This window comes from Carassius carassius, chromosome 26, assembly GCF_963082965.1.
Source record: "Carassius carassius chromosome 26, fCarCar2.1, whole genome shotgun sequence".
NCBI lineage: Eukaryota > Metazoa > Chordata > Actinopteri > Cypriniformes > Cyprinidae > Carassius > Carassius carassius.
In genome coordinates, this window is record NC_081780.1 from 237,587 (window position 1) to 263,202 (window position 25,616).

Genomic DNA, 25,616 nt, shown 5'->3' on the forward strand with positions numbered 1-25,616 from the left:
ATGGGGTAAATAAACTTGTTTCCCTTTGAATTCAGTTGATTTTTCTGACTCGGATATTTGTTTTTGTTTTAAGCGTAAACACGTAAATCTAATGCATTTGTATATATTCATTCACTGTGCTTGTGAAGTAAATGTATGTTTTAGGAAAGTTTCAATATTTGTACTGTAAGACATGACAAAACATACTGAGGAAGAGCGTAATTTTTTTCAAGTGAAGTCACTGAAACTCACAAACCTTGACCGCGTTTGGCTTCTCGACCTTCAGAGCGCCCTGGAAAACAAGCAGAGTTCTGGTGACACACTGCGTGATGACTGCAGACGGGTGAATAACGCTACGGTGTGATTCGTACCATTCTCAGAGGCCTCAGAGAGCCGACCGCGGGCGACGGGAAGCCCCAGTCCTCCGGGAACGGATACTCTCCGGCCTCCATAACCGCCAGCAGACCCTGGAAACCTGGATCACTGTAAACCAGCCACCTGCAGAGCGGAGACGACAGCTGTCAATCATCCGTCACCTTCAGTCCCTCGGATATTAGTCAAGTCAGATGAGTAGAAGTGATGTCACTAGTTATTGGCAGTACTAGTTAACACCTCACTGACTAAACACTCACTGATAATGGCCAGGAAGCAATGTAAAAAAAAAAAAAATGTATTTATATATATATATAATTTTTTTTTCTATAAAATGTAGGCTTTTTTATGTAAATTTGCATTCTCTTGTTTAAAATTGTTCAGGTTTTTACACTTACATGATCATGAAAAAATAAAAAGTTTCCAATTTAGTTTTAAAGAATATTTTACACACTCTCTGTAATGTTAAAAATATTACGTTTGCTCATTTTCCTGTTGTTTTTTCACTTACATGAACATAAAATTTTTATGAAAATAAACCCATTTTATAACCATTTTTCATACTCTCTGATGTTAAAAATGTTAATGTTTGCTTGTTTTTTATGAACTACTTACAATTCATACTTATAAAACCAGAAAGGTAATTAAAATAAATAAATAAATAAATAAACAAATAAATAAATATATGTGTATAATTATATATATATATATATATAATTATTTTTATTTTTTTATATTAGTTTTTATGAAAATTTTCCACTCACCCTGACATGTAAAAAATGTTCATGTGTCAGTTTTTTCCACTTGCTATTTTGTTTTTGTTGTTTTTGTGTTCTGCTGCTGTAAATCATTCACCTCCACCCTCCTCAACAATCTGTGATTTTCTCTTTCTATTCCTGCTTACATTCCTGCCATAGCTTTCATCTGCCAATCTGCCCTTTTCCTGATTATTCCTGTCTTTCCTCTGTTTTTTTTGTCATCCTCACTGTCCTGTTCTGCTGTCTCTGTTTATCACACACACACACACACACACACACACACACACACACATGTTAATTGTCCTCTTTGAGTGCAGGATTCTGATATTGTTTATATGGTTCTGCGTGACTAATGCTGTGACTCAAACACTCTCATGAAGCATAACATACTCATGAATCATTATCAGGAATCCAGTCATTATGTTCTCACAACACTGTCTATGTACTGTACATACAGTTTAGTACTTAACTCTTGTTCTGTACGTGCACAGTTCAGTCATTTAAGATAATTTAAGAGTGACGACCGCATTCTACAACCGTATTGACTTCAGATCAAATCTGGTACTGGCAACCGCATTTACAGTGTGTACAGAACTGAACTGAATAAATAGTAAATAACATATTTAAATGTGTAATGCAAGAAATCACAGGGAAGGAGGTATGTCTTGACCCAAGGTTGCCAGATAATGAGCAGAATAACATTTAAGTACACTTGACTTATACTTAAAAAAAGTCTAAATATATCTGAGCTATAGCTACTCTGGAAATCCATGTTTTCATTGTTGTGCTTTAGGGGGCGCTATTACACATCTTCCGTACAGAAACAAGCCAAGAAGAAACCAAAACAACAGACGCTTCCACATCTAATGTCACTGATCAGACATAAAACAGCATCAAAACTGTGTAACGTTATGGAATTATACAATTATGACCCATGAAGAGTTAACAACTGCCAAGCATTTTGGCGTGCTGGACTTCATTCTGAATCCAATTCATAGTCTTTTTTTCTGCCTTTGGTTCAAAATGTTATTTATTTATTTCTTCATTTGTTTTTGTTTTTTTTATGAAACTTGCCCACATTCAAGTGTTTACTAAAAATAATGCACGAAGCTAGAATAAAATGCTTTTGTTTACCAGAAAATACCCAGTTCTTTCTTCTGAAGTTTGTATGAATAATCAATTTGATTGACTTTTAGTACAATTCTTTGCTGATGTAAAAGGTGTGTTTTGTGGCTTTACCAAACATCACAAGTTAACTTGCCCAGTTCTCCAAAACAGAAAATGAAACATAATACATTTTTTGTAAGCACTCAGTAAAGATGTGCATGTCAAGAGCTTCACATTGACAACACACACCCCAGTAAATGCTCGAGGTCCGAGCAGAACTTACAGGCCACTGTGTACTTTGATGGAGCCGGTGCTCTGAGGACGGTTAAAACTGCCCACTTCCACTGTTTCATCCACAAACTCAGAGCTTCTGCCCATGCCAGCAGGCTCGGTGAACAGCTCTATCCGGGGAGGAGTGTAGTCCTGCAGAAACGTACAGGAAATAACAGCACTCACTCCCATCTCTTTTGACCTTTGGTTATTGTGTTCAAAACAATAATTTCAAGAAGGTCACTTACTATGACAGCCAGTCGAATTGAGCCAATGACCACAGGGGCAGATGTTTCTTCACCCTCTTCTGTCCATTGATTGGGCAGTTCTATAACTCCTTCCTCTTCCAGAGGGATGCATCGTCCCTCAAATCCCGGTTTCTCATATAATATCCAGCTACGAGTGGCCAAAATGCACAGTTAAATCTATTCAACTGAAAGGCCCAGTATTTGTTCTCCATAGATGTCACTTACCATCCTCTGACCACTTTAATAGATATGACACTGGACAGTTTGATGTGTGTGGCATCAGGTTGATCCCTGTAGAACTCAAAGGACTGACCGCTGAACTGATGGTGCTCAAATATCACAATCTGACGGCCACAAAAAGTCAAATTAGGGCCCAAGATGTTTAAAGCATAAATAAAAAATTCTCTGTTAGTTCAAGGGTTTGAAATTCAGACAAACCTTTCCAGGACGGCGGTGGATTCCGCGAGAAGCTGGAATCTGAAAGACAAAACGCTGTGGTTAAGAGAGTAATGCAGGTTATTGGATTGCAAATGTTTCATAATATTTAACCAAACAGACAAACTGTCAAAAACATGAGCCAATGATAACCCAAAGATTTAACCCTTTAAACATGTTCAAAGGTTCAACAAGTTGAACAAGTTTTGTTTAACAAACTTCAAATCTCCCACATCGTCATGTACAAATATGGACACGCATGAATAACAAACTGGCATGCAGAGCAATTGCAGCTATGAACAAAATTATGTTTAGCATTTACAAAGAAAATGAGCATTTGTTATTGACTCATACATTTGGAAGTTCTCGCTGAGGTTTAGCTTGAGGGATTTGAGCCGCTGGAACTACAGGTGCCGGTGGAATCGTCTCTTCTGGGATCTTCCCATCAGCTACGTCAACAGACTTATTCAGATCCACTAGACCAGGTACTGAGGCACTTTCTCTAGCCATCTAACCAGCACACACAAATATACACACACAGAACAACTCTATTGTAAAACATCACTTAGCACTAGCTTAGGATATGAATGTATGCAAGTATGTGTTATTGCTGTGGTCATTGTGATGAATGAGGGATGGCTGACCAGTGGGTTGATCTTATTTGATGGTTGAGCGTTTTCAGGTTCCTTAGGAAGAAATTTCTCCAGGAAACAAGGTAACTTTATGTCATCAAAGCAAGGACATGGTGGAGGAGCATTCGCATCTACTGCAGTTGTTTTCAGGGCAACATCAGAACCAGTCTGGGTACAATTGAGAAGCAGTGATTCATTAGTGTCTGTAAACATAGTGACTGTGGGGTCTCTTGAAGTTTTTTTGAGATCAGGTATCATTGCAGGTCCATCATCCTTGATAAGTTTAAGATCATCCTGGGAACCAGACTGGGTATAACTAGGCGTCAGAGGTGTATTAGCGTCTGTTAACATGGTGATTGAAGAGTCTAATGAAGTTATTTTCAAGTCAGTTGTCAGTTTAGGTCCATCATCTGTAATAGGTTTCAGTACAACCTGGGAATCAGTCTGGGGACCACTGGGAGGAGTAGAAGCATTAAGGTCAGGTGTCATGGCAAGTCCATCATCCTGGGAACCAGACTGAGTACAACTAGGTGGAGGTGCATCAGTGTCTGTTAACATTGTGATCGGAAGGTCTACTGAAGTTGTTTTCAAGTCAGGTGCCAGGGTAGGTCCAATATCTTTCATAGGTTTCAGCACAACTTGGGAACTGGTCTGGGAATCACTGGGGGGAGTAGGAACATTAGTGTCTGTAAACATGGTGACTGAAGAGTCTGCTGAATTTGCTCTCAAGTCAGGCGCAAGAGTAGGTCCATCATCTTTCGTAGGAGTCGGTACAACCTGGGAACTAGCTTGGCTACCACTAGAAGGAAAATACGCATTAGAGTCTTTTAATAGAGAGACTGTGGGGTCTCTTGAAGACGTTTTGAGGTCATGTGTCATGGCAGGCCCAATGTCCGAGCTAGATTTTAGAATAACCTGAGAACCAGACAGTGTATCGTGGCTGTTATTCTTAACTAGGGTTTCTTCTATTGGGACCAATTTGGTTGGTTCTATAGTTGGGGCTAGCTGTAATTCTGGAGGTGCTGTAGACCCAGAACCATCTCTGGGTGATAACAGCCCACCTGAAGGACTCTCAGTGGGGCTTAAAAACTTCATTCGTCTTTCTTTACTGGGGCTGCATAGAACGCTGACAATAGAGCACCTCTCCAAACGAGATTTTGCCTTCAGTGGTTCTGTTGTATTTACATCTGTTCCCTCCTCTTTTTCTTCCTCTTCCTTTTCAGACCCCTTCCTTGCTCTCTGAAAGATCAGGGACCTCGTGAGGATGCTCTCTCGCTTTGGTTTGATCTCTGCCTCCTTGACTTCTGCAGCTAGACTCTTTGATTTTGAACTTGAAGGCAAATCCAAAATGAATTCCCTCCTTCGCCTCAAGCCATGCTGGAACTCCTCCGGATCAAAGGGTTTCTCAAAGTGGTCTTCTTTGATGGCAGGCATGGCAAACGGAGGTGCTTGCAGACGATGTTTGTTGTGTTTGCGTAGGGGAAGATTGAATGGCATTGCTAGCCTTTTCACATTTGCAATGAAGTCATCTGGGTCAATCTCTCCCGATGTGTTCAGGAGGTGGGTCCCACTCACAGAGGAGCTCAGCTTGGGATCTGGAATCAACAGCTTCTTCCTTAAAGGACGTTGGTGATCCACATCGAGCCAGCTAGATGGAGAGTCCCTGCTCTGGGAGGAGCTTCCGGGCGCAGCGGGGATTTCTGGAAGGAGAAAGGGTTTGAGGATAAATTCCTTTTTTCTTGTGGATGGAGTTGTAGATTTAATGGAGAAGATCTTCTCTTTCGCTGAGACTTCAGGACCCAAGGGTTTTTCTGGTGAAGGTGTGGCCTTGCTACTCTCATTGTCTGGTGGTGATATTGTCTTTTCTTTGGATGAAGGAAGTGGAGTTATATTATTTCCATTGATAGAGGTTAGGGGGGCATGGGATGATGTTGGTTGTGGTGTGGTCTTTTCATTTTTAGTAGTGATATCAATGGAGACTGGTGGATTGGTTGAAAATTGTAGAGGTGCAACATTTTCTTTAGTTGTGGTAGGTGGAGGTGTGGTCTTGTCATTATTTAAGACTGATGGTGGTGTGGTCTTGTCATCACCTGAGCCTAATGAAGAGGAGGCAAACTCAATGGTTGATGATGCAGAAGGAGCGGTCTTTTCATTATCTGAGCCAGATAATGTGGAGGTTGTCTCAATAGTTGGTGCTGGTAGAGGTTTGGCTTTTCCATTGGCTAATGCTGTGGAAGGCGTGTTCTTTTCATTAGCTAGGCCAGTCAAAGTGGAGATTGTATCATTAGTTGAGGCTGGTGGAGGTGTGGTTCTCTCTGTGGTTGAATCTAATGAAGATGTAGTTTTTTCTTTAGTTGAGGTTGGTGAAGGTTTGTTGTTGTCATCATTGGAGCTTAATGTAGCAGAGATTGTCTCAGTGATTGATACTGGTAGGGGTGCAGTCTTTTTCTTAGAGGTTGTCTTATTGGTTGAGGATTGTGGAGATGTGGTTTCTTCATTAGTTGTCCATCTATTGGCTGACTCTATTGTAGCTGTGTTCTTTTCATTAGTTGAGGCTGTTGAAGGCGCTGTCTTATCATTAGCTGAGTCAGGTAAAGCGGAGACTGTCTCATTAGTTGAGGCTGGTGGAAGTTTGTTTATGTCGTCACTGGAGCTTAATGTAGCAGAGAGTGTCTCAGTGGTTGATGCTGGTGGAGGTGTAGTCTTTTCTTTAGGTGAGGCACGTAAAGTGGAGGTTGTGCCATTGGTTGAGGCTTGTGGAGATATGGTCTTTTCATTAGTTGTCATTTTGCTAGTTGACTCTGATGGAGTTGTGTCCTTTTCATTAGATGAGGCTGGTGGAGGTTTGTTCTTTTCATCACTGGAGGCTAATGAAGTAGATAATGTTTCAGTGGTTGATGTTGATGGAGGTTTGTTCTTGTCATCACCTATACCTAATGAAGTGGAGGGAGACCTAACGGTTAATGAGGCAGATGGTATTGTTTGTAGATTATCGGATAATTTGCAAATTGTCTCAATGGTTGGTGCTGGTAGAGGCGTGGCTTTTTTAGTGCCTGATGCTGTTGGAGGCATGGTCTGTTCATTTGATGCTGCTGCTGGGGGAGTAGTCTTTTCATTGGCTGATGCTGTTGGAGGCGTGGTCTTTTCATTAGCTGATCCAGTTGGAGGCATGGTCTGTTCATTAGCTAATCCAGTTGGAGGCGTGGTCTGTTCATTAGCTGATCCTGTTGGAGGCGTGGTCTGTTCATTAGCTGATGCTGTTGGAGGTGTGGTCTGTTCATTAGCTGATCCAGTTGGAGGCGTGGTCTGTTCATTAGCTGATGCTGTTGGAGGCGTGGTCTGTTCATTAGCTGATCCAGTTGGAGGCGTGGTCTTTTCGTTAGCTAATCCTGTTGGAGGCGTGGTCTGTTCATTAGCTGATGCTGTTGGAGGCGTGGTCTGTTCATTAGCTGATGCTGTTGGAGGCGTGGTCTGTTCATTAGCTGATCCAGTTGGAGGCGTGGTCTGTTCATTAGCTGATGCTGTTGGAGGCGTGGTCTGTTCATTAGCTGATCCAGTTGGAGGCGTGGTCTGTTCATTAGCTGATGCTGTTGGAGGCGTGGTCTTTTCGTTAGCTGATCCTGTTGGAGGGGTGGTCTGTTCATTAGCTGATGCTGTTGGAGGCGTGGTCTGTTCATTAGCTGATGCTGTTGGAGGTGTGGTCTGTTCATTAGCTGATCCAGTTGGAGGCGTGGTCTTTTCGTTAGCTGATCCTGTTGGAGGCGTGGTCTGTTCATTAGCTGATGCTGTTGGAGGCGTGGTCTGTTCATTACTTGGGGCAGGCAAAGCACAGATTGTCTCATCAGTTGAGGCTGGTTGAGGTTTGTTTTCATCATCATTGGTGGATGCTGATAGACCTGTAGTATTTTCTTTAGTTGAGGTAGGCAAAGTGGAGGTTTTCTCATTGGTTGAGGCTTGTGGAGATGTGTTTTTTTCGACAGTTGTTGGTTTTTTAGGAGTGGTTATTACATTGGTAGAGGCTGGTGGAAGAGTGGTCTTTTCATTATTAGTTTTTTTATTAGCCGAGTTTGACAAAGTTGTGTTCTCGTTATCACCGAAAGCTTTATCATCTTTTGAGGCTGGTTCAGCGGTGACCTGGCCAGATTGCTTGGTACATGTTTCAATGGCTTTGGATGACAAGGAAGTGGGCTTCTTTTTTGCTGAGATCATAGGTAGATTGCCATTATTGGATGGTATTTCAGATAAAGTATTTTCAAGCCTAGAGCAAAGTGCATTTTCTCCAGACTGTTTAAGAGAGTCAGAAACCTGATCTTCCGCCTGCACAGTGTGTACATCTCCATTTATTACAGATGTAATTTCTGTGCCGGTGATTTCACTCTGGGTTTCCTTGGTGCCTCCATTTTTAATATCAGTGCTAGGCTGTTGTAAATCTCTTTTATTAGACACTGCCTGTGTTTTCTGTTCTTCTCCGCTCTCTGATTGGTTTTGTAGGGGTGGCTCATCTCTTTTGGGACCGCCTTCCTCTGTAGAGGGAATTTGAAGTGAAATTATGGCATCCATATTGTCATTTTGGTCTTTGACCAGTGTAGGGTTTGGTGTTGCCGGTGTCCTACTTGTAGTAGTAGTGTTTTCTTTAGTCTGATCAGACAATTCAGAGTTTAACTCTGTAGTCTGAGTCTCTTTACCCTCATTGGTTGGCAAAACTGTAGTGTCTTCCTGTCTCACAGCTGAGGTATTCTTTGATTTACCGTGTTTAGTCATCTTTGTTGTAATTCCTTCTTCTTCATTCTGCTTGGTTGGCTTTGATGTACTGACTTCAGTACTATTTTTGTGTGTCTCAGTTGTTTCTCTCACAAGCTCGATGTTCTCATTCTGATTGCTAATCTCAGCCAAATGGTCTTTTTCCCGACTATTTTGGTTTGTCTTGGATGGTCTTTGTGCTGATTTCGGCTCACTTTCAGTGGTATTTTCAGTGGTATTCTCAGGTAAGACCAGCGTATCCGTCTCACTCCCTCTGTTTCGCATGGTATCTTTCCTGGAAGCTCCAGTGCTGTTATTTGCTGGCTCAAAGGAGTCTTTAGCGTTGGCCTCCTTCAAGTCCTCCAGGGAAGGTGGTTTCTCTTCTTTTGTCACAGATGGATCTGGTTTCCCTGACTCTCCAAACAATGTGTTTACAATCACGTCTCTGTTCCTCTGCCCCTCTCCTTCTGAGCGCACATGACCAGGCTGCTTTTGGCTGATGTTTCTCAGTTTCTCTTCCGTTTTTGAGTCAATCTCTGTCCGCTCTGTCTTCTCTTCATTTGAGCTATGCTGCTTCTCGTCCTTGCTTTTCATTTCTTTAGGAAATTTTGTGTCCGCATGTGGCGAGTCTGATATTTTCTTTGTGCTTTGCATAATTTCTGCTGCTTTCTCCAAACTTGGAGGGATTTTAGGTGTTTTGCTTACGGCCTCCCTAGCAGAGTCGGGTCTTTCTTTATCAGAATACTGCTCTGTGGTCTTTACAATGTCTACAAGAGGTTTGTCCTTGACCTCCTGTTTACCCTGACCCATTTCTGGTTTGGTGGGGCTCCGCGGATCTTTGCTTCGACGCTTTTTAGATCGCGAGCTGGTCCGGTTTGGCGATTTTACCTGTGGTGTCTCATCAGTAGGTGATGAAACCATTGGCAGAGAATCCAGCTCTTTATTCCCAATGTTTGAGTCACTTGTGCTCTCCGACAATACAGGTGTGCTTTGTGTTGCATTGTGGGATTTGGAGTCTGTTTGATCTATGTTTAAATGAGGTTTGCATTTAACCTTTGGCTCTCCGCTGGTATCTGTCTTTGCTGTAGATTTCTCAAAACGTTCAGATTGCGATATTTCAGCCGTTTTTGAATGTCCTTCGCTCAGCGTATGACCAGACGGCAAAGTCAGATTATCTCCCCCCTTCCGTCCTGCATTAAAATTCATCGCCCTCTCTTTAACCGTTTGGTTTGGAGGTGCAGAATTGGACCGTGCTCCGGCACGTTCTGTGAAAAGACGACTAGCCACATTTCGAGCTGGAGAAATATCCAGGTGACGCAGGTTTGTGGAGCTGCTAACTGGATTGGTGGCTCCTCTCTCAAACAGACTGATCTTGTCTGCGATTCGGCCTTTGGACTTCACATTGGTGCCATCCACTCTGTCCTCTGGATATCTGTAAAATAAAGAATAAAGGTCAAAACTGGTTCGAATATCAAGTTCACACTATTCACATTAGCATCCACTTCCTTCATTAGCTTTTGACTCATTATCTTTCCTCTTTCTTTGCTCTTCCTTGTTTGTTATCTTCAGTTCTTTCTCTCTGCTTGAAGCAAGCCATAAATCCATTAAGAAAGTGAATTGCCCTTCTTAATTTCATTTTCTGGAAAAACGCCTTCATTGAAAGTGACTAACATGAACTGCAAGATAAAATTTCAAAAGCTACACAACAAAATTACAAGCTGATTCCTGCTCTTTCCCCTTCTTTGAAGTGAATGAGAGATGACTGTTAAGCTCCAAAAAGCAAGAATAGCATATAAATGCATCATAAAAGTTATGACTCGAGTGCAATCTTCTTAAGTAATATATTGTTGTGTAAGGGGAAAGCTATCAGCAAATAACTTAGATTATCATAAATGCACTGCCAAAAAAATTCTTACCTTGTATTTGTATCTTATTTTCTAGTATAAATATCTAAACATTCTTGAATCAAGATGCATGACTTAAGATATTATGTCTCGTTTAACAAATATATATATATATATATCACAAATGGATTTATGATTCTGCTCCAATTTAAGACCTTTTAATGCCTTGGTTTGTTGAAGTGTGAGTTAAGACTTTTTCAGACCTGTAGAAACCATGCATTAAAAATCACTTGCACTGAATGGAAAATAAATTTACTTTAAAATATCTCCTCCTGGTTTTTAGATGAACTGTTGCTTTAAGAGCTTCTGGTGCATACAGTAGAAAAATGCCATCTAGAAAAACTGGCATTTAACTATGTAAATACTTAATTGTTATGAAAATGCCTCTTTTATTGTTTGAACCAGATCAGATAATCTATGAGTTTACAGCCCAGAGGAATGACAAACACCTGATAATGACCTAGTGAGAGAGCATATTTCACAACACGACGCATGATGTTTAGTCCTGATGATCTTTAAGAAAGATATCCCATGTTTAGACGAAGCACATTCAACAGTTTGCTTTGAAACACTGCAAAAAAAAGATTTTCTACCTTAGTAGTTTTCTCTTGTTTTCTAGTATAAATGTCTAAAGATTCTTGAATCAAGATGCAATTTCTTGTTTTAAGAAAACAAAAGAATCTTTTGTAAGTTTAAACCAAGCAAAATATCTCCCAAAGGGGTTGTTTAGCCTTTGAATTAAGATATCTTTTCTTACCCACTAGCAGATATATTTTTGCGTGGTTTGAGCATAAACTAACAAAATATTGATTAACAACTATTTAAAGGAAACCAACACTTATCGTAAGTCATTCTACTTGTCAAATAAATGCATCTTGATTCAAGAACGTTTAGATATTTATACTTGAAAACGAGGAAAATCTTTTTATTTGCAGTGTATTTCTCACTGATGTTTTGTCCTGCTAGATCTCCCATGACTTAAATTCAGACCCAAACAGCACCTTCAGCTTTAAAAAGCTCACAAATCAAACCAAATCGGAGAATTTAGTTTGTGATTCCTGTAAGCACAGCTGCGAACAGGTTAAACAGGTATAATTCACCTGGCTCTTCCATCAGATCTCAGCCGTTCGGTGTCTTTAAAAGCCACCTTTTGATCTTCCCTTTGCTCTTCCGAGGCGACCAAGACCTTTTTAGGGAAGACCACCTCGCTGTGAGACACTTTGATGCTCCTGCGCTTGGATTCGGCGCTCTCCGTCAGCCTCACCACACGTTCCTCATTCATATCTGTATTAGCCAGCGCCGCTCGGGTGAGTGAATCCGAATCTGCGTCTTCGCTCAGGTGTGTTTGGAAGACATCCTCACGATTACCTGAGCTTGGCGCTTCTTCTTCTTCTGGAAGGCTGTCTGGTGTCTCCTCAAAAGCTGAGTCAGCGCATGTCATCCGCGGGCCGCTCGTCAAACTGGTTGCTTCAGGGCTTTCAGGTTGAGGACTGGTTGGGGATTTAGCTCCGCCTTCATCTCTGTGGGAGCTCCGCCTCCTCCTGTTAGATCTCTTTCGGCCCATTTGGTCACAGAGATCAGGTGGCCTTCCCCTCTCAATCGATGGACTGCGTTCGAGTCTCAGATGTTTGGCATTCCGCTCGAGGGCTGGGCTCGTCTCACCTCGTGAGGGACTGTCTGTCTCGTCTGCTCTGGTTTCTTTGTGGTCCTCTTCTTGTTGTGTTTGGGAGGTGGGGTCATTTCTGCCCCAACCCCACGACAGCCAGCTCCCGATGCGACTCAACACCCCTGGGCTGTGCTCCTGTGGACTCTCAGCCTGCAAACACACACACACACACACACACAAGCCAAACACTGAGAGTCCGATCTGGAACACGCACTAGAGGGCAGAAGTTAAAGAGCAATGTTAGATTATTTTTTTTTGATGCATATACACTCCAAAAAACTATTTTCTTGCTTAGTTATTTCACTTTTTTTGGAATCTGAACATTCCTGAAGCAAGATGCATTTATTTAGCAAGTAAAATGACTTAAGATATTAATTCTTGTTTTCTGTAAAAAATCTGCACAATTTTGTATAGTCTAAAAAATATCTGCCAATGAGGTAAGAACAAATCTTAATTCTAACATTTTTTTGCCCAATTAGCAGATATTTTCGCTTGTTTTAAGAAAAAACTAATTAAATTGTCTTGTTTTCTGAAAAAAAAAAGAATCACATAGTATTGCAAAATTAATGCATCTTGGTTCAAGAATGTTTAGATATAGAAAACAAGACCAAAATTTTTTTTTTTGCAGTGTTGTTTTTATATCTGCTAAATTATTTTCTTTCTTAGTATTTTTAATATCTAAAAATGGTTGAATCAAGATGCATTTACTTTAAAGGTAAAAAAAAATTCTGGAAAAAAATTTAAATGTTAGTTTTTGCGTAAAACAAGCAAAAATATCTGCCATTCGTTACATCACATATAACTGTTTCAAAATGTTTAGAAATTGGTTTTGAAAACGATTTGAACTGGTTTTTACCTGATCTTAAAAAATGTTTATACATTTGTTTGTAAAATGAATAAAAGAACACATACAGACACTTCATATATAATAATGAATAGTTCATTGCATTTAATATATTCCACTTTCAATAAAACATTTGCACTGCGTTTGTAAAAGCTGTTTTATGCAGTTTTTCTTGGTTCAGGTGATTTAAAGCTCCAAAAAGGTTTTGGTATCTGATTTAGTTAACTGCTCTGAACTTGACATTCCAGAGTAAGCCATACATTTTGAAAAAGTAAAACAAAGGAAGATTTTCAAGCAAAACGGACAAAAAATGTCTAATTTTCTTCACTATTTATAGGTCACTGACTACAGATGGATGTAAATGAGTAACGCTGATTATGCAAGAACTGCTGTCATTAAAGTAAAAGACAGACAACCCAAACACAAAGATTACATTCTGCTTAACATATGACAGTAGCTACTGACTTCCCTAGTTTGGAAAATATACAGTGGCAGTCAATGGCTGCCGTCACTTCAAAGTATCTTTTTTATCAGAGCAACAGAGCAAGAAACTCATGCAGCTTTCAGACAATGTGAGTTTGAGCTGGTGGAAACTCATCCAAAGTCATTTTTGGGATCGTTTTCTTCATAAGGAAAAGAACATTCTCTTTAAAATCGACCGAGTAAAACCGTGTCAAACATTGAAATCAGAGTGAAATTAATGCACTGAAATCAAACTTAGATGCTTGTAATCTCATAATTAGATATTCAGACTTTAAACCTTGATTTCACAGAGAGGGTCACAAATGATCAAATTAAAAAAACATTTGTGAAATATCCCTTTAAAGAGGACATTATGCATATATATTTGCAGGCATTATTCAAACTTTGACTTTTTGTCTAATAAACGTAAGCGAAGTGTTTTCTCTCTCCTGATCTGAACACTTCATTATTGTGAACAGTTAAAAACGGAGCAAAAGATTCTAAAGTATTTCTAGGTTGTTCTAAAATGACATTCTTTAGAACTTCAGACAGTCTCTTGAGAGAAAACTCACGAGCTGTTACTGATCCAGTCCCGAGAAGATCCAGATCCACGCAAGCGATCAGACGCGCGTCACTCAAGAGCGCGAGCTTCAATTATTCGCGCGCCGCGGGAGCGCGCGGAGAGAGAGGCAGAGCTTGGGTTTCAGAGGATCAGATGAAGCGAGTCTAACACAGAGAACAAGAGCTCATTCAGAGAGCCTTCAGACGCGATTCTGAGCTCCAGAAGACAGTTCACACACACACACACACACACACACACACCACAACTGGGCTTGAACTCTTTCTTGAATGTTTTTTTTTCATTATAATGCATGCTTAGTGTAGATTCACTTGCAAAAACAAACAAACTAAAAAAAACACCTTCCAATCCCCTCTCGTTAAAGAAAGACAAGATAGGACAAACCGTTCTTAATGTTCTTATACGTTATCAGAATATTGAAAGAAAGCATTCTTATGTACTTATTCTTATGTACATTCTTAAATTCTTATGCACTCGATGAACGTTCCAGGAAACGTTTGCGTTTAAGTAACGTTCTAATCATGACAGAAAAATATAGACTTATTCTTAGAATAAACATATACATGTGGGTGAAAATGTTAATAAAAACATTTAATTTATAGCTTTAAATAATGTAATGACGACAAGAAAACTGGACATTTTAATGTTCTTAAAATAAACATACAAATAATGCTACATTTAAGATTTAAAGAAATATATAAAGTTGTGATAAACATTTTTGCAATCTTTAAATAACATTCCAGTCACAGCTAATAAACTGGACATTTTAGTGTTCGGTACGAATAAATGTTTAAGAAAAAAAAAAGAAAAGAAAAAAAGTAGTAGATAAATACTAAAAGTGGTACGAAACATTTTTGCAACCTTTAAACGAGGTTCTAACATGAAACAATGCTCACAAGATTTTATAACGAAAGAGTGGACGGTTTTCTAAAGAAGAGCAGCTGAAAGCGTAAGTGAAACCTGCAACACTCTTGTGCTTCCAATAGAAGTGTTATTATTTGCAAATGATGGTAATCAAGATATTTAGGTCAGATATATGCATGCATTCATTCATTCATTCATTCTCCTCGTCCATAATTAAAAGAAATGCAGAGAGACTCACGGCCGGTCTTCAGAGAGAAGAGTATCAGCTCACTGGAGAGAGATGAATCGTCAGATGGAACTGATGCTGGGGTTCTCGTGTAAAGAAAGAGAAAGCTAGAACGTCTGCGCTAATGATTTACCTGAGCGTCACACCCACACCTTTACTTCTCAAGTACAGACCTGTTCAGAGCGAGTCACACACACTTAACAAACCCATTCTGACCAGTCAAGGAGAAACGTGCCAGCTTACCATGATCCAGCGGCTCAGCAGAAGAACCTCGGCTGATCCTGAAGAACAGAGATCCAACACTTCTGAAGGAATCTCATCTAATTCCTCTGTTCAGAAAGCAGTCACTGTTATATAATAATGTCACTGTTTCTCCTGCTGTTAGAGGAGCAGGTGGATCTCTGTGAGGACAGGTATGACGACTGTTGTGCAACGGCTGCAGTCTGACGACACACACACACACACACACACACACACACACACTGAATTATTAATGTATGCAAGGCCTCCACACCCACAGTTAGACTTTGGCATCGACGCCAGGGTCTAAGTGCTTTAATGAGCAGGGAAACACATGAAAAGAATCTCAAAGTCTGTGGGGACTTGCTTTGACTTGATGACAAACAGGTTTATCTTAAACAAAGGTTATTGCTTTCCAATGAATACACCTCCAAGAGGAATATAAATAAAAAACTACACATGCACTCTTAAAAATAAAGGTGCTTCATGATGCCGTAATTGTTCCACAAATGAACATTCAACATCTTAAGAACCTTTTAGTTCCACAAAAGCTTCTTATTTGGCAGATTAAATTATAAAAAGGTAAGAAAGAGATAAAATCATTTGTGGTTAGCTGCTAACCTCGGTCTGATATTTGTAGGAGAGGTGGCTATACAACTGGCCATCAATCCACTAAAAAACATGTACTACATGACTGCTTAAATAATAAAAGCATGTTTAATTCTCGTGACGTTAATGGATTGGTGGATCTTCTGTTATGCATCTTAGCACTGCAAATTTGAGGGTTTTTTAGATTGTATTTTATCTTATACTTGTCTTTGTGCTTGATATTTTGGCTGTTTTAAGTTTATGGTGATGTTATTTGTTTATACTGGGCCACATAAATGTGTCTCTGCAAAAATATTTGCATTTTCCCACACTATATGTAAATATAACAGTCCATTCCCGTTATGATTTCTAACAATGTCTGGCCCTGAACTGTTCTTCTAAAGGTTCCCTGAGCTGGAAAAACTGATGTTAAAGTCTTTCCTCGTCATATGTCTGTCTGTACAGTCGCATTCAAGAGAGGAAAATTCAGCTTTAATGTGTTTCCCGAGCGCTTGTGGCGCTCAGCATTCTGGGAGTGTTTCGTAACGCGTGCCCTGAATCACTTTAACTGCACATATTCAGTTCCTGCTTCTGAAATGCGATCCAGATGAGTCTGTGCCACCAGCAAACACAAACTCTGGGCAGATCTCGGCCTAACCTCGTTTAACTTAAGCGTTTATATTCCAGCAGTCAGACGAGATGTGATCTGGCTTCTGGACTGGATCAGTCCCTTCATTCAGCTTCTAGTTAAACACTTTCATGCTGGGCTGTGTGTAGAGTCCCTGATGGCTTCACATCACACACACTCACACACGCACACTCACACACACACACACACACACACACACACACACACACACACACACACACACACACACACACACACACACACACACACACAGAGAGAGCTTAAGTAACGCGAGCGCCACCTGCTGGCGAAACAACCGCAGCACCGTTGCTCCTCATTACTCGAGAAGCACCCGGCTGCAGCCTGCAGATCGAGGCGGGGTTGCACGTGCAGCCCCGCCCCACACCTACTCTGATTGGTTCGATCGTCTTTCTTTGTCTTACATGATAGGAAATGTGTGCAAAGTTGGTGTAGGATGGAGAATGCTGTTTAAAAAGCTAAAAACACTGCACAGTTTTATAAAGCCTTCACAATGCACAAAAGAATAAAAAAAAAACATTAGCCTGTAACTCGCCATGTCCCTGAAATGATTGTTTTGTTAAATTAAGCTGATCTTTAGGCTAACATACGCATATAGTAAATTAATTGGGTTGATTATCCACAGTAAGACGATCAGGTCTTCAGATAGAAGAATGAATTATGAATTAAATAATTTTAGAAAATATGATTATTTCATATCATCAGAGTATGAGAAAGGAAAATGAAAGGGGTGTATCATTACTGTTTTAATTTAAATAGCATGACAAGACAGTTATTGTTACATATAATTATCCGTCATGCAGTTGATAAATGACTGCAATAGTCTAATGTGTCTGTCAATTCAATTTCTATGAAACTTTACATTTTCTTTACTACAATGCAAAACATAGACTTTTTCTCCCCTTTATTTCAGGAAAATATGCTGCTCCTCCATTATTTGAAAGTGAAGAAATCGATAAACTTTTATTTCTATCGGCCATTGATGATTCTGAAAGGACACACCTGTAAACCGTTGCTATAGTAACGAATACAATTTCATGATAATTGTGCTCTTATTCTAGTGCAGTCTCACAGCCACTGTCAAATATTGAGATACACTTTATAAAGTATCATCTATTTATATTAAATTGGTATCTTCTCCGATATCCATTTTGTGACCATTGAGCCGATTCTTTTCAATCAGCTGGAATGATTCGGGATATTGTAGCCTACGTTTAATGTAGCTTAATGCATTAAAAGAGTGTTTTTAAAAGACCAAACTCAGTAAACAAATTAATAATAAAGCATTCTATTCACTGACAGGCAGATGAGTCCAGAATAAGAACGCAATGTGTTTAATTACGTGTTAAGCATTTTCCTCCCATAGAAAACGTCTCATGTTACGAATGTAACCATGGTTCCCTGAGAGGGAACGAGACACTGCGTCCTCTGAGGGGACACTATGAGGAACACCTCGTCGTGACCCGTGTCTGAAGCATACTTTGAAAAACGCCAACGTGTTGGCCGGCGACAGCCTCTGACGTCACTACCAGCGCGACTATAAATACGCGCCCGTAGGACCCGTCACTATCTTCTTCGTGGAGCTTGCGTCCGAAGCATGGCAAGGGAGCTAGAGGACGCAGTGTCTCGTTCCCTCTCAGGGAACCATGGTTACATTCGTAACCTGAGACGTTCCCTTTCAAGGAAACTTCGAACTGCATCCTCTGAGGGGACACTATGGGGAACAGTATACCCATGCCGCCATGCTGAGGGGAGTGCAGACCAGAATCATGGCAAACACTAAGTACCAACTCTACCGCTTCACCGGGAGTCGCCCCTGGGACGGTTTGACGGCTGTCTTATGACATTATCCCTTACGGCCAAAGGCCTAGCTACATACCCAACTTACCTGTAGGGCCCTGGCCCGGGGTAGAGCTGAAGGCTTGGAATCACAAAAGATTCCTTTAAAGGGATACGGCTAAGAGCCTGGCACTTTCCTCTACCAAGTCTTTGCCTGTCACACAGGGGCTACTGCTAGCTTCCGCAAAGACTTGCCGAAAGGGCTGTCCCCACAGCACTCTAGTAGCGGCGCCCTGTTCTAGATAGGTATCCGAGGATACCTAGGTGGAGTGGTGCCCAAGATGAATGGGGCTTTAACCGACTCAAGAAAGGGCACGAAGCAGCCGCGTGAAGCCCTTACCATATAGGATTTTAGAAAGAACGCAGAGTACTAGCGTGCGAACTTACCACAGTGTGGATTTCAGAAAGTGTGCAAAGACTTCACGTGCACACTTACCATAACATGGATTTACAAATACTGTTCTAAGGAGGGGCTCTCGTGGAACTCTGATAGAGCAGCTCGTAGATAGAATGGCCCGGGAGCAGAGCAATTGGAGGACGCAACGTACAGATGAAGCCTCGGCCACGCCTGTACCATGGCGTCCAGCCCCACATGGAGCTGGATGAGTCAGAGGAAGCCAGAGGGGATAGTGCGACGCTCTCTCGAGCCGCAAAACCGATCCACCCAAGTCTGGCCAACCTCTCTGACTCTGCCTCAACAACTTGGTGTAAACGGCGCCATTCTCCGAGCCTCAGCCCCTGCCTCAGCGGGATGCCTGCTCTCACAGAGCGTCTCAAAACAGTATGTGGTACTGGAGCGCTCTGAAAGAACCGAGAATCAGTCTCCCAAGAGAGGAAGACTCCGAGCTCCGAGCAGCATGCTCATAGATGACCCTTTCAGAAAAGGGGAGCGCTGCTGAACTACCCGAGAGTTGCCCGCACAGCCCCCCCATGTTGAGGGGGCTTGGGGTGTACAATAAGTACACACCGGTTGGATGAAGCCCAAGGAACACCGGGGCTAATCATCTCAAGAAAGGGAATGAAGCGGAGCGCGTAACCCTTACCATACAGGATTTTAGAAAGTGCGCAGAATCTTGCATGCACACTTACCCCTTTACGTGGATTTCAGAAAGTGCGCAGAGTCTTGCATGCACACTTACCCCTTTACGTGGATTTCAGAAAGTGCGCAGAGTCTTGCATGCACACTTACCACTTTACGTGGATTTCAGAAAGTGCGCAGAGTCTTGCATGCACACTTACCACTTTACGTGGATTTCAGAAAGTGCGCAGAGTCTTGCATGCACACTTACCACTTTACGTGGATTTCAGACAGTGCGCAAAGCATTAACATGCACACTGACCACCATGTGGATTTGAGAAAGTACACAGGCTTAGCGTGTGTACTGAAAGGTTACCTGACAACCACAGTATGTGGGAGCTCACATTCAGAGAGGCCTGTGAAGCCTGCTACCTGATAACCACAATATGTGGGAGTTCACCTACAGAGAGGCCTAGAGAGGCCTACTACCTTTTATCAGATAACCACCTCAAGTGGAAACTGAAAGTAATATGGAACTCGACTCCAGGGAGGCCTGGTGAGGCCTACTACCTGACAACCACAAACCGTGGGAGCTCACTTTTTAGGAAACGCACAATATGTGGGAGCTAAATCTCCAGGGAGGCCTGGTGAGGCCTACTACCTGGCAACCACAGTATGTGGGAGCTCGCCTTCAGAGAGGCCTGGTGAAGCCTACTATCTGAAAACCACAATATGCTATTTAGTGGAGACGCACAGTATGTGGGAGCTAAATCTCCAGGGAGGCCTGATGAAGCCTACTACCTGATAACCACAATATGTGGGAGTCCACCCAGCCCCTCATGTTGAGGGAAGCGATGCTTGAGGTGTATAGCAAATACACACCAGCTGAATGAAGCCCATGGAACCCAGGGCTAATCATCTTAAGAAAGGGAACGAAGCGGAGCGCGTAACCCCTACCGTACAGGATTTTAGAAAGTGCGCAAAGTCATGCGTGCACACTTACCACTTAAGTGGATTTCAGACAGTGCGCAAAGTGTTCACGTGCACACTGACCACCATGTGGTTTTGAGAGAGTACACAGGCTTAGCGTGTGTACCGAAACCAAGCATCGCAGAGGCGCTGGATCGCACGGGAGAGGTGAGCTCCAACCTCTAACAGCTCCTCATACGCGGGGCAGGAGGATTGAGAAGGCTCAGCCTCAGCTTCTTCGCCACTCTCAGACATCTCCTGCTCTTTCTGGGTAGAACCCAGCAGAGCACAAACTTCAGTGTCAGAATGGGTTAATGATAACGCATCTTCCTCCCGAAGTTCGCTCTCGTTCGCCGCCGGAGAGTATGGAAGGGAAGGTGCCTCCCTACACCCCTCAGCGAGATCCATTTGTGATCCCCACGAGCTCATTCTCCTCCGTGCCTCGGCAACGGCGGGTCCTGAGCCGCGGGATCCAGATGGCTGTCCCTCTTTCCTCGAAAAGAGAGACAAACGAGAGTGGAGCTTTTTCTCAGAGAGAAACGCTTGCAGTGTACGCAGATCGCCCCCTCAAGGACATCGCGCGCGTGCTCTTCGCCCAAACAAGAGACGCAAAGAGTGTGTGTGTCATCGGGTGTCAGATAACGCTGACACGGATGCACACACTGTCTAAACGCCTTGCTAGTGGAAGCCATGATGATAACAGTAATAGATCGCTCTTACCGTTTTGGTCGTTTCTCAGATGCACGCTTCAAACAAAACAGTCAATGAAGACGAAGAAGATAAGTGACGGGTCCTACGGGCGCGTATTTATAGTCGCGCTGGTAGTGACGTTTTTCAAAGTATGCTTCAGACACGGGTCACGACGAGGTGTTCCCCATAGTGTCCCCTCAGAGGACGCAGTTTGAAGTTCCCTTGAAAGGGAACCATTAGACTAAAAGGAAAACGCGTAACGTGGCGTAATGCATTAAAACGTGTTTTAAAAAGACCAAACTCAGTAAACATTTTTAATAACACATTTTATTTACAGACAAACAGGTTATGGGTGGAAATTAAACGCTTTGTGTTCGTATTCTGTGCTCATATCTGCTTGTCTGTGAAAAGAATGCTTTATTAATAATTTGTTTACTGAGTTTGGTCTTTTTAAAACACTGTTTTAATGCATAAAGCCACGTACTTTCACGTTAAGTGTGCTTTTAGAATGTCCCAATTATTCATTTGTGAATTAATCTGGTCAAGAAGCGTAAACTTGCAGCAGCTAACATCTCTTGATTCAATAAATCAGACATAGTGAGTAAGGTTAACAATAAAAAACTGCATTATAGTAAAGGCTTTGTAAAACTGTACAGTGTTTTTAGCTTTTTAAACAGCATTCTCCATCCTACACTAACTACGCACACATTTCCTATCATGTAAGTCTATGAAAGACGATTGAACCAATCAGAGTAGGTGTAGGGCGGGGCTGCACGTGAAACCCCGCCCCGATCTGCAGGCTGCAGCCGGGTGTACTTGCATTACTCTTTCTCCAGTTGTGTGGAAGTTTGATTTAAACCAATAAAAATATTATTCATTAAGAAAGTAGCTAGTAGTCTAATAAATCATCTTGAACGTTCTCAGAACAGTTCTCTCAAAGTTATGAACAAAACAGTTTTTATATAATGTTCTCAAAATATTAGCACAGAGCATGGGCGCCGTATAGGGGGGAAAGTTGGGACAATTCTAAGGGCCCCTGGTAAAAACTAATTTAAATTTTTTATTATATTATACACTATATAAACCATCATCATTGAGTATATTTCAAATAATAATAAAATGAATGATGTTTTTGATTTTACTTTTTGGTAATAAAAGTTCAATATCACCACTGACCAAAAATAAAACATCCATATTGACCGACCACCCCCCTGTATCTGCATGAAATGGTTTGGTCCTGCTTTAGCGCAGTAAGCGCACTCATCAGTGACGTGTTTAATTAGTTGCAAACAAACAGTCACCCAATGCATGGTGCGCCAGCAGTGTTAATTTCGGTAACGAAGACAACGACGAAAAATATTCATTAACGAACATTTTTTATGTGACTAAGACGAGACATTGATGAGCTAAAAATAATATCTAATGACGAAATTATGACGACATTTATGCAGCGTTTTCGTTAATTAGACGAGACTGGACTATAATGTTATTTGAGGACTATTGGGCATTCAAAATGCATCCTATAGGCTATTGTCTTTCAAAATGTGTGTCCCTGTGGATCGGATAAGGGCCGTTTGTATATCTAGTCAGTATAACAGCCGCAGTGGATGAATAGACTAATAAAACGCGATGGGCTCCGCATCCGAAAGGGCAGGGATGAGGTCTCCAGACGTCCCGTTTTTCCCGGGAGTCACAATTTGATTAACTTTAAAGTTAGTGAAGGCGGGATAGGCGGAATCACGCTCGCGCACGCGCCGCTTCCTCAGTTCTCACATACAGCGCGCGATCAGCTCTCAGCTCAAATACACACACAGCAGTCCACATGTTTATCGTGTAGAGTATCTCTCGTAAATACAGTAGGTTATGGATTAAGTGAACGTGAACAGGTGTGTGAAAACTGAACGTGTGTCAGTATTTCATGCATGCCTTCCTTTCATGCAAGTTGCTCCTTTTTCACTTCTGTTAAATGGAAAGTTCACCCAAAAATTAAGATTGTCATAATTTATTCAAGATTTTCCAAATGTATTCCTTGATTCAAATTTCTCATAAACTTAATTGATTTGGTCTAAAGAGAGAAGAATTAATGATTATTTTAATTTGAAAACCATACATATAAATTAGCTACCTGTGTTAATGACTTAGCATCATTCCAGGGAGGCATAAGAGCCTTTCACCCTGTTACGACTTGATGAACCACTGAAACGATTTTGGAAACATTATTTAAAGGTAAAAAATGTTACATAGTTGTTTTAAGGACATTTTTATGGTGGCTTTTAATTTTGCATCAAATAGTGAACTGCATACTGTATGCAGACTTGCATTTACAAATCACCAGCAGTGAATATTGTGCTAGTACTAGTATTGAACTACAAGCAGCAAGACAGTTGCAAGCCTTTGATTAGAGTTATGTGAAGCTTTTGATGGGACAGTTAGATCCTAGAGATGTGGTGACAACAGCTGCGCAGAGGGGGCACAATTAGATTTTTTGTCATGGGGCACAAAATTCCTGGCAGCGCCCCTGCACAGAGTCATGGATTGCATTTCTGAAACAGTTTATTTGTCTTTTAAATGTTAGCTGCTAATTGAGTGTGTGTGTGTGTCTGTGTGTGAGTGTGTGTGTGCGCACGTGTCTGTGTGTGTGTGAGCGAGTGTGTGTGTGTGTCTGTGTGTGTGTGTGTGAGTGAGTGAGTGTGAGTGTGTGTGTGTGTGTGTGCGCACGTGTCTGTGTGTGTGTGAGCGAGTGTGTGTGTGTGTGTCTGTGTGTGTGTGTGTGTGAGCGAGTGTGTGTGTGTGTGTCTGTGTGTGTGTGTGTGAGTGAGTGAGTGTGTTTCTTCATCTGTATTTTATTCTGAAGATTATAAATGCAGAGTGATCATGAACTTTCTCTGAGCCTTACAACTCGACATTCACATCTAATTTAACCAAGCTCCATCATTTTTGCTTCTTATGATTTTGATTGATTTACGTAAGAAAGAAAAACCAAGGTTAAATCTCAAAGCTTTAGCTGCAATATTTTTGAAGAATAGAGCAAAACACTCTTCTACACACACTTCTCTCACATGTTCCTAAACGTGTTCATATAAGAGCGATATGAATGTTCTATTATAACACATTACTCTCATCTCCAAGGAAACAGCCTTTCCTCTTTTTCCTCCTCCTGTGCCATTACGCTCATTATAGACCTGTGAGATCTGGTTCTCTTACCCAGAATGTTTTGCACTGCTACCCGTGTGTTTGGGGGTCATTAGAATCGTTAATCGTGGTGTTTACTCTCCAGAGACACAAGACGTCTCTCATCTTTCCTCAGAAGGAACAGCAACTGTTATAAACACACAGTCGAGCTCAAAAGTTTACACCCCCCTTTCAGAATCTGCAAAATGTTGATTATTTTACCAAAATAAGAGGGGTCGTACAAAATGCATATTATGTTCATTTAGTACTGACCGGAATAAGCTAATGCACATACAAGATGTTCAAATATAGTCCACAAGAGAAAATAATAACAATTAAAAAAAACTCAGTGTGTTAGTGTCTGATGACATCATAGGATCTTAGCTCTTCGGAGCAGCCGATTGGCTGTCTGTGATGATTGGCAGCTCACACAGCAGGAAGTCATCGTTGCTGATGCTGGAGCACTGCTCGGAGCTCACAAAGTTCGGAATGTGGGAGTCGAAGAGGAAGTGCTCATCCTCTGCTGCCCCCTGGAGGCGGAGCCCGGGGCCCCGCCCACAACATCTCCCTCGGACAGTGTCTCTGACGGCCTCCTCGTGGATGTTGAAGCGAAAGAGGGAATGTGATTGGTCCGGCAGTGGCAGGAGAGGAAACGCCTGAGAGCCGCTGAGCTCCAGCACACAGTCAGCTAGACCATGATGCTTTTCACTGGGAACAGAAACACAGACAGAATGAGCCTTTGTGTTTGTTTACATGGAACTTGTGACAGTTAGATAATCTCCACGCACTTTCCTTTTTTTTCTACTTATATATTAAAAAGTCACATTTATATGTAAAAATATGTAATTATTTAATAATTAAATATAATATTTAATATTTAACATATAAAAATTTGCATTGGTATAAATTAAACGTTTAAATTGAGTTAAAAACATTTTATAACACACCCGATGAACTAAACTCTCATTGCATTTTTTCACAAATGAATGTTTGAACTTCAATAATCTCACTGCATTTTCTCATCAAAAACATTTTTGTTAGTCGAAAGAAAACAAACATCAACTAGATTGAAATATAAAAAAATGTCTTTCTAATTTTCATAAAAAAACTAAAAACCATATAAACATATAAATACATATATACATATATATATACATATATAAACATTTTTTTAAAACTTACGGGGGAAAAGTAGTGTATCTTGAGTCTCTTAAAGTGTTTAATTTCAATTTATTTATTTAAATGGGACAGTGCATATTCATGAACGTACAATCAAAGTTGAATGTTGTGAAAGTCCAAAAGTCAGTGATTTGAATATAAACTCTCATGTCTATCATTAAAATCCTA

At 41.2% G+C, this 25,616-nt stretch overlaps 2 protein-coding genes across 2 annotated transcripts in view; both read right to left on the minus strand.

Moving 5' to 3' along the window:
• Positions 1 to 15,378, minus strand: part of LOC132105351 (beta/gamma crystallin domain-containing protein 1-like) — a 29,065-nt gene extending 13,687 nt beyond the window's left edge. Inside the window, exons 1-11 of the mRNA XM_059510442.1 lie at positions 15,331 to 15,378; positions 11,546 to 12,261; positions 6,735 to 9,973; positions 3,814 to 6,668; positions 3,524 to 3,679; positions 3,173 to 3,211; positions 2,960 to 3,078; positions 2,735 to 2,882; positions 2,500 to 2,639; positions 351 to 477; positions 236 to 271 (exon numbers count right to left, since the gene is read on the minus strand). Coding sequence (XP_059366425.1) covers positions 236 to 271; positions 351 to 477; positions 2,500 to 2,639; positions 2,735 to 2,882; positions 2,960 to 3,078; positions 3,173 to 3,211; positions 3,524 to 3,679; positions 3,814 to 6,668; positions 6,735 to 9,973; positions 11,546 to 12,261; positions 15,331 to 15,333 — 7,578 coding nt within the window. The 5' untranslated portion in view covers positions 15,334 to 15,378. The remainder of the gene's footprint in view (positions 1 to 235; positions 272 to 350; positions 478 to 2,499; positions 2,640 to 2,734; positions 2,883 to 2,959; positions 3,079 to 3,172; positions 3,212 to 3,523; positions 3,680 to 3,813; positions 6,669 to 6,734; positions 9,974 to 11,545; positions 12,262 to 15,330) is intronic.
• Positions 15,379 to 24,649: 9,271 nt separating this feature from the next.
• The window catches only part of LOC132105352 (melanocortin-2 receptor accessory protein 2B-like), a 1,575-nt gene continuing 608 nt past the window's right edge, over positions 24,650 to 25,616 (minus strand). The window contains exon 3 of the mRNA XM_059510443.1: positions 24,650 to 24,977. Within this exon, the coding sequence (XP_059366426.1) occupies positions 24,650 to 24,977 (328 nt within the window). The remainder of the gene's footprint in view (positions 24,978 to 25,616) is intronic.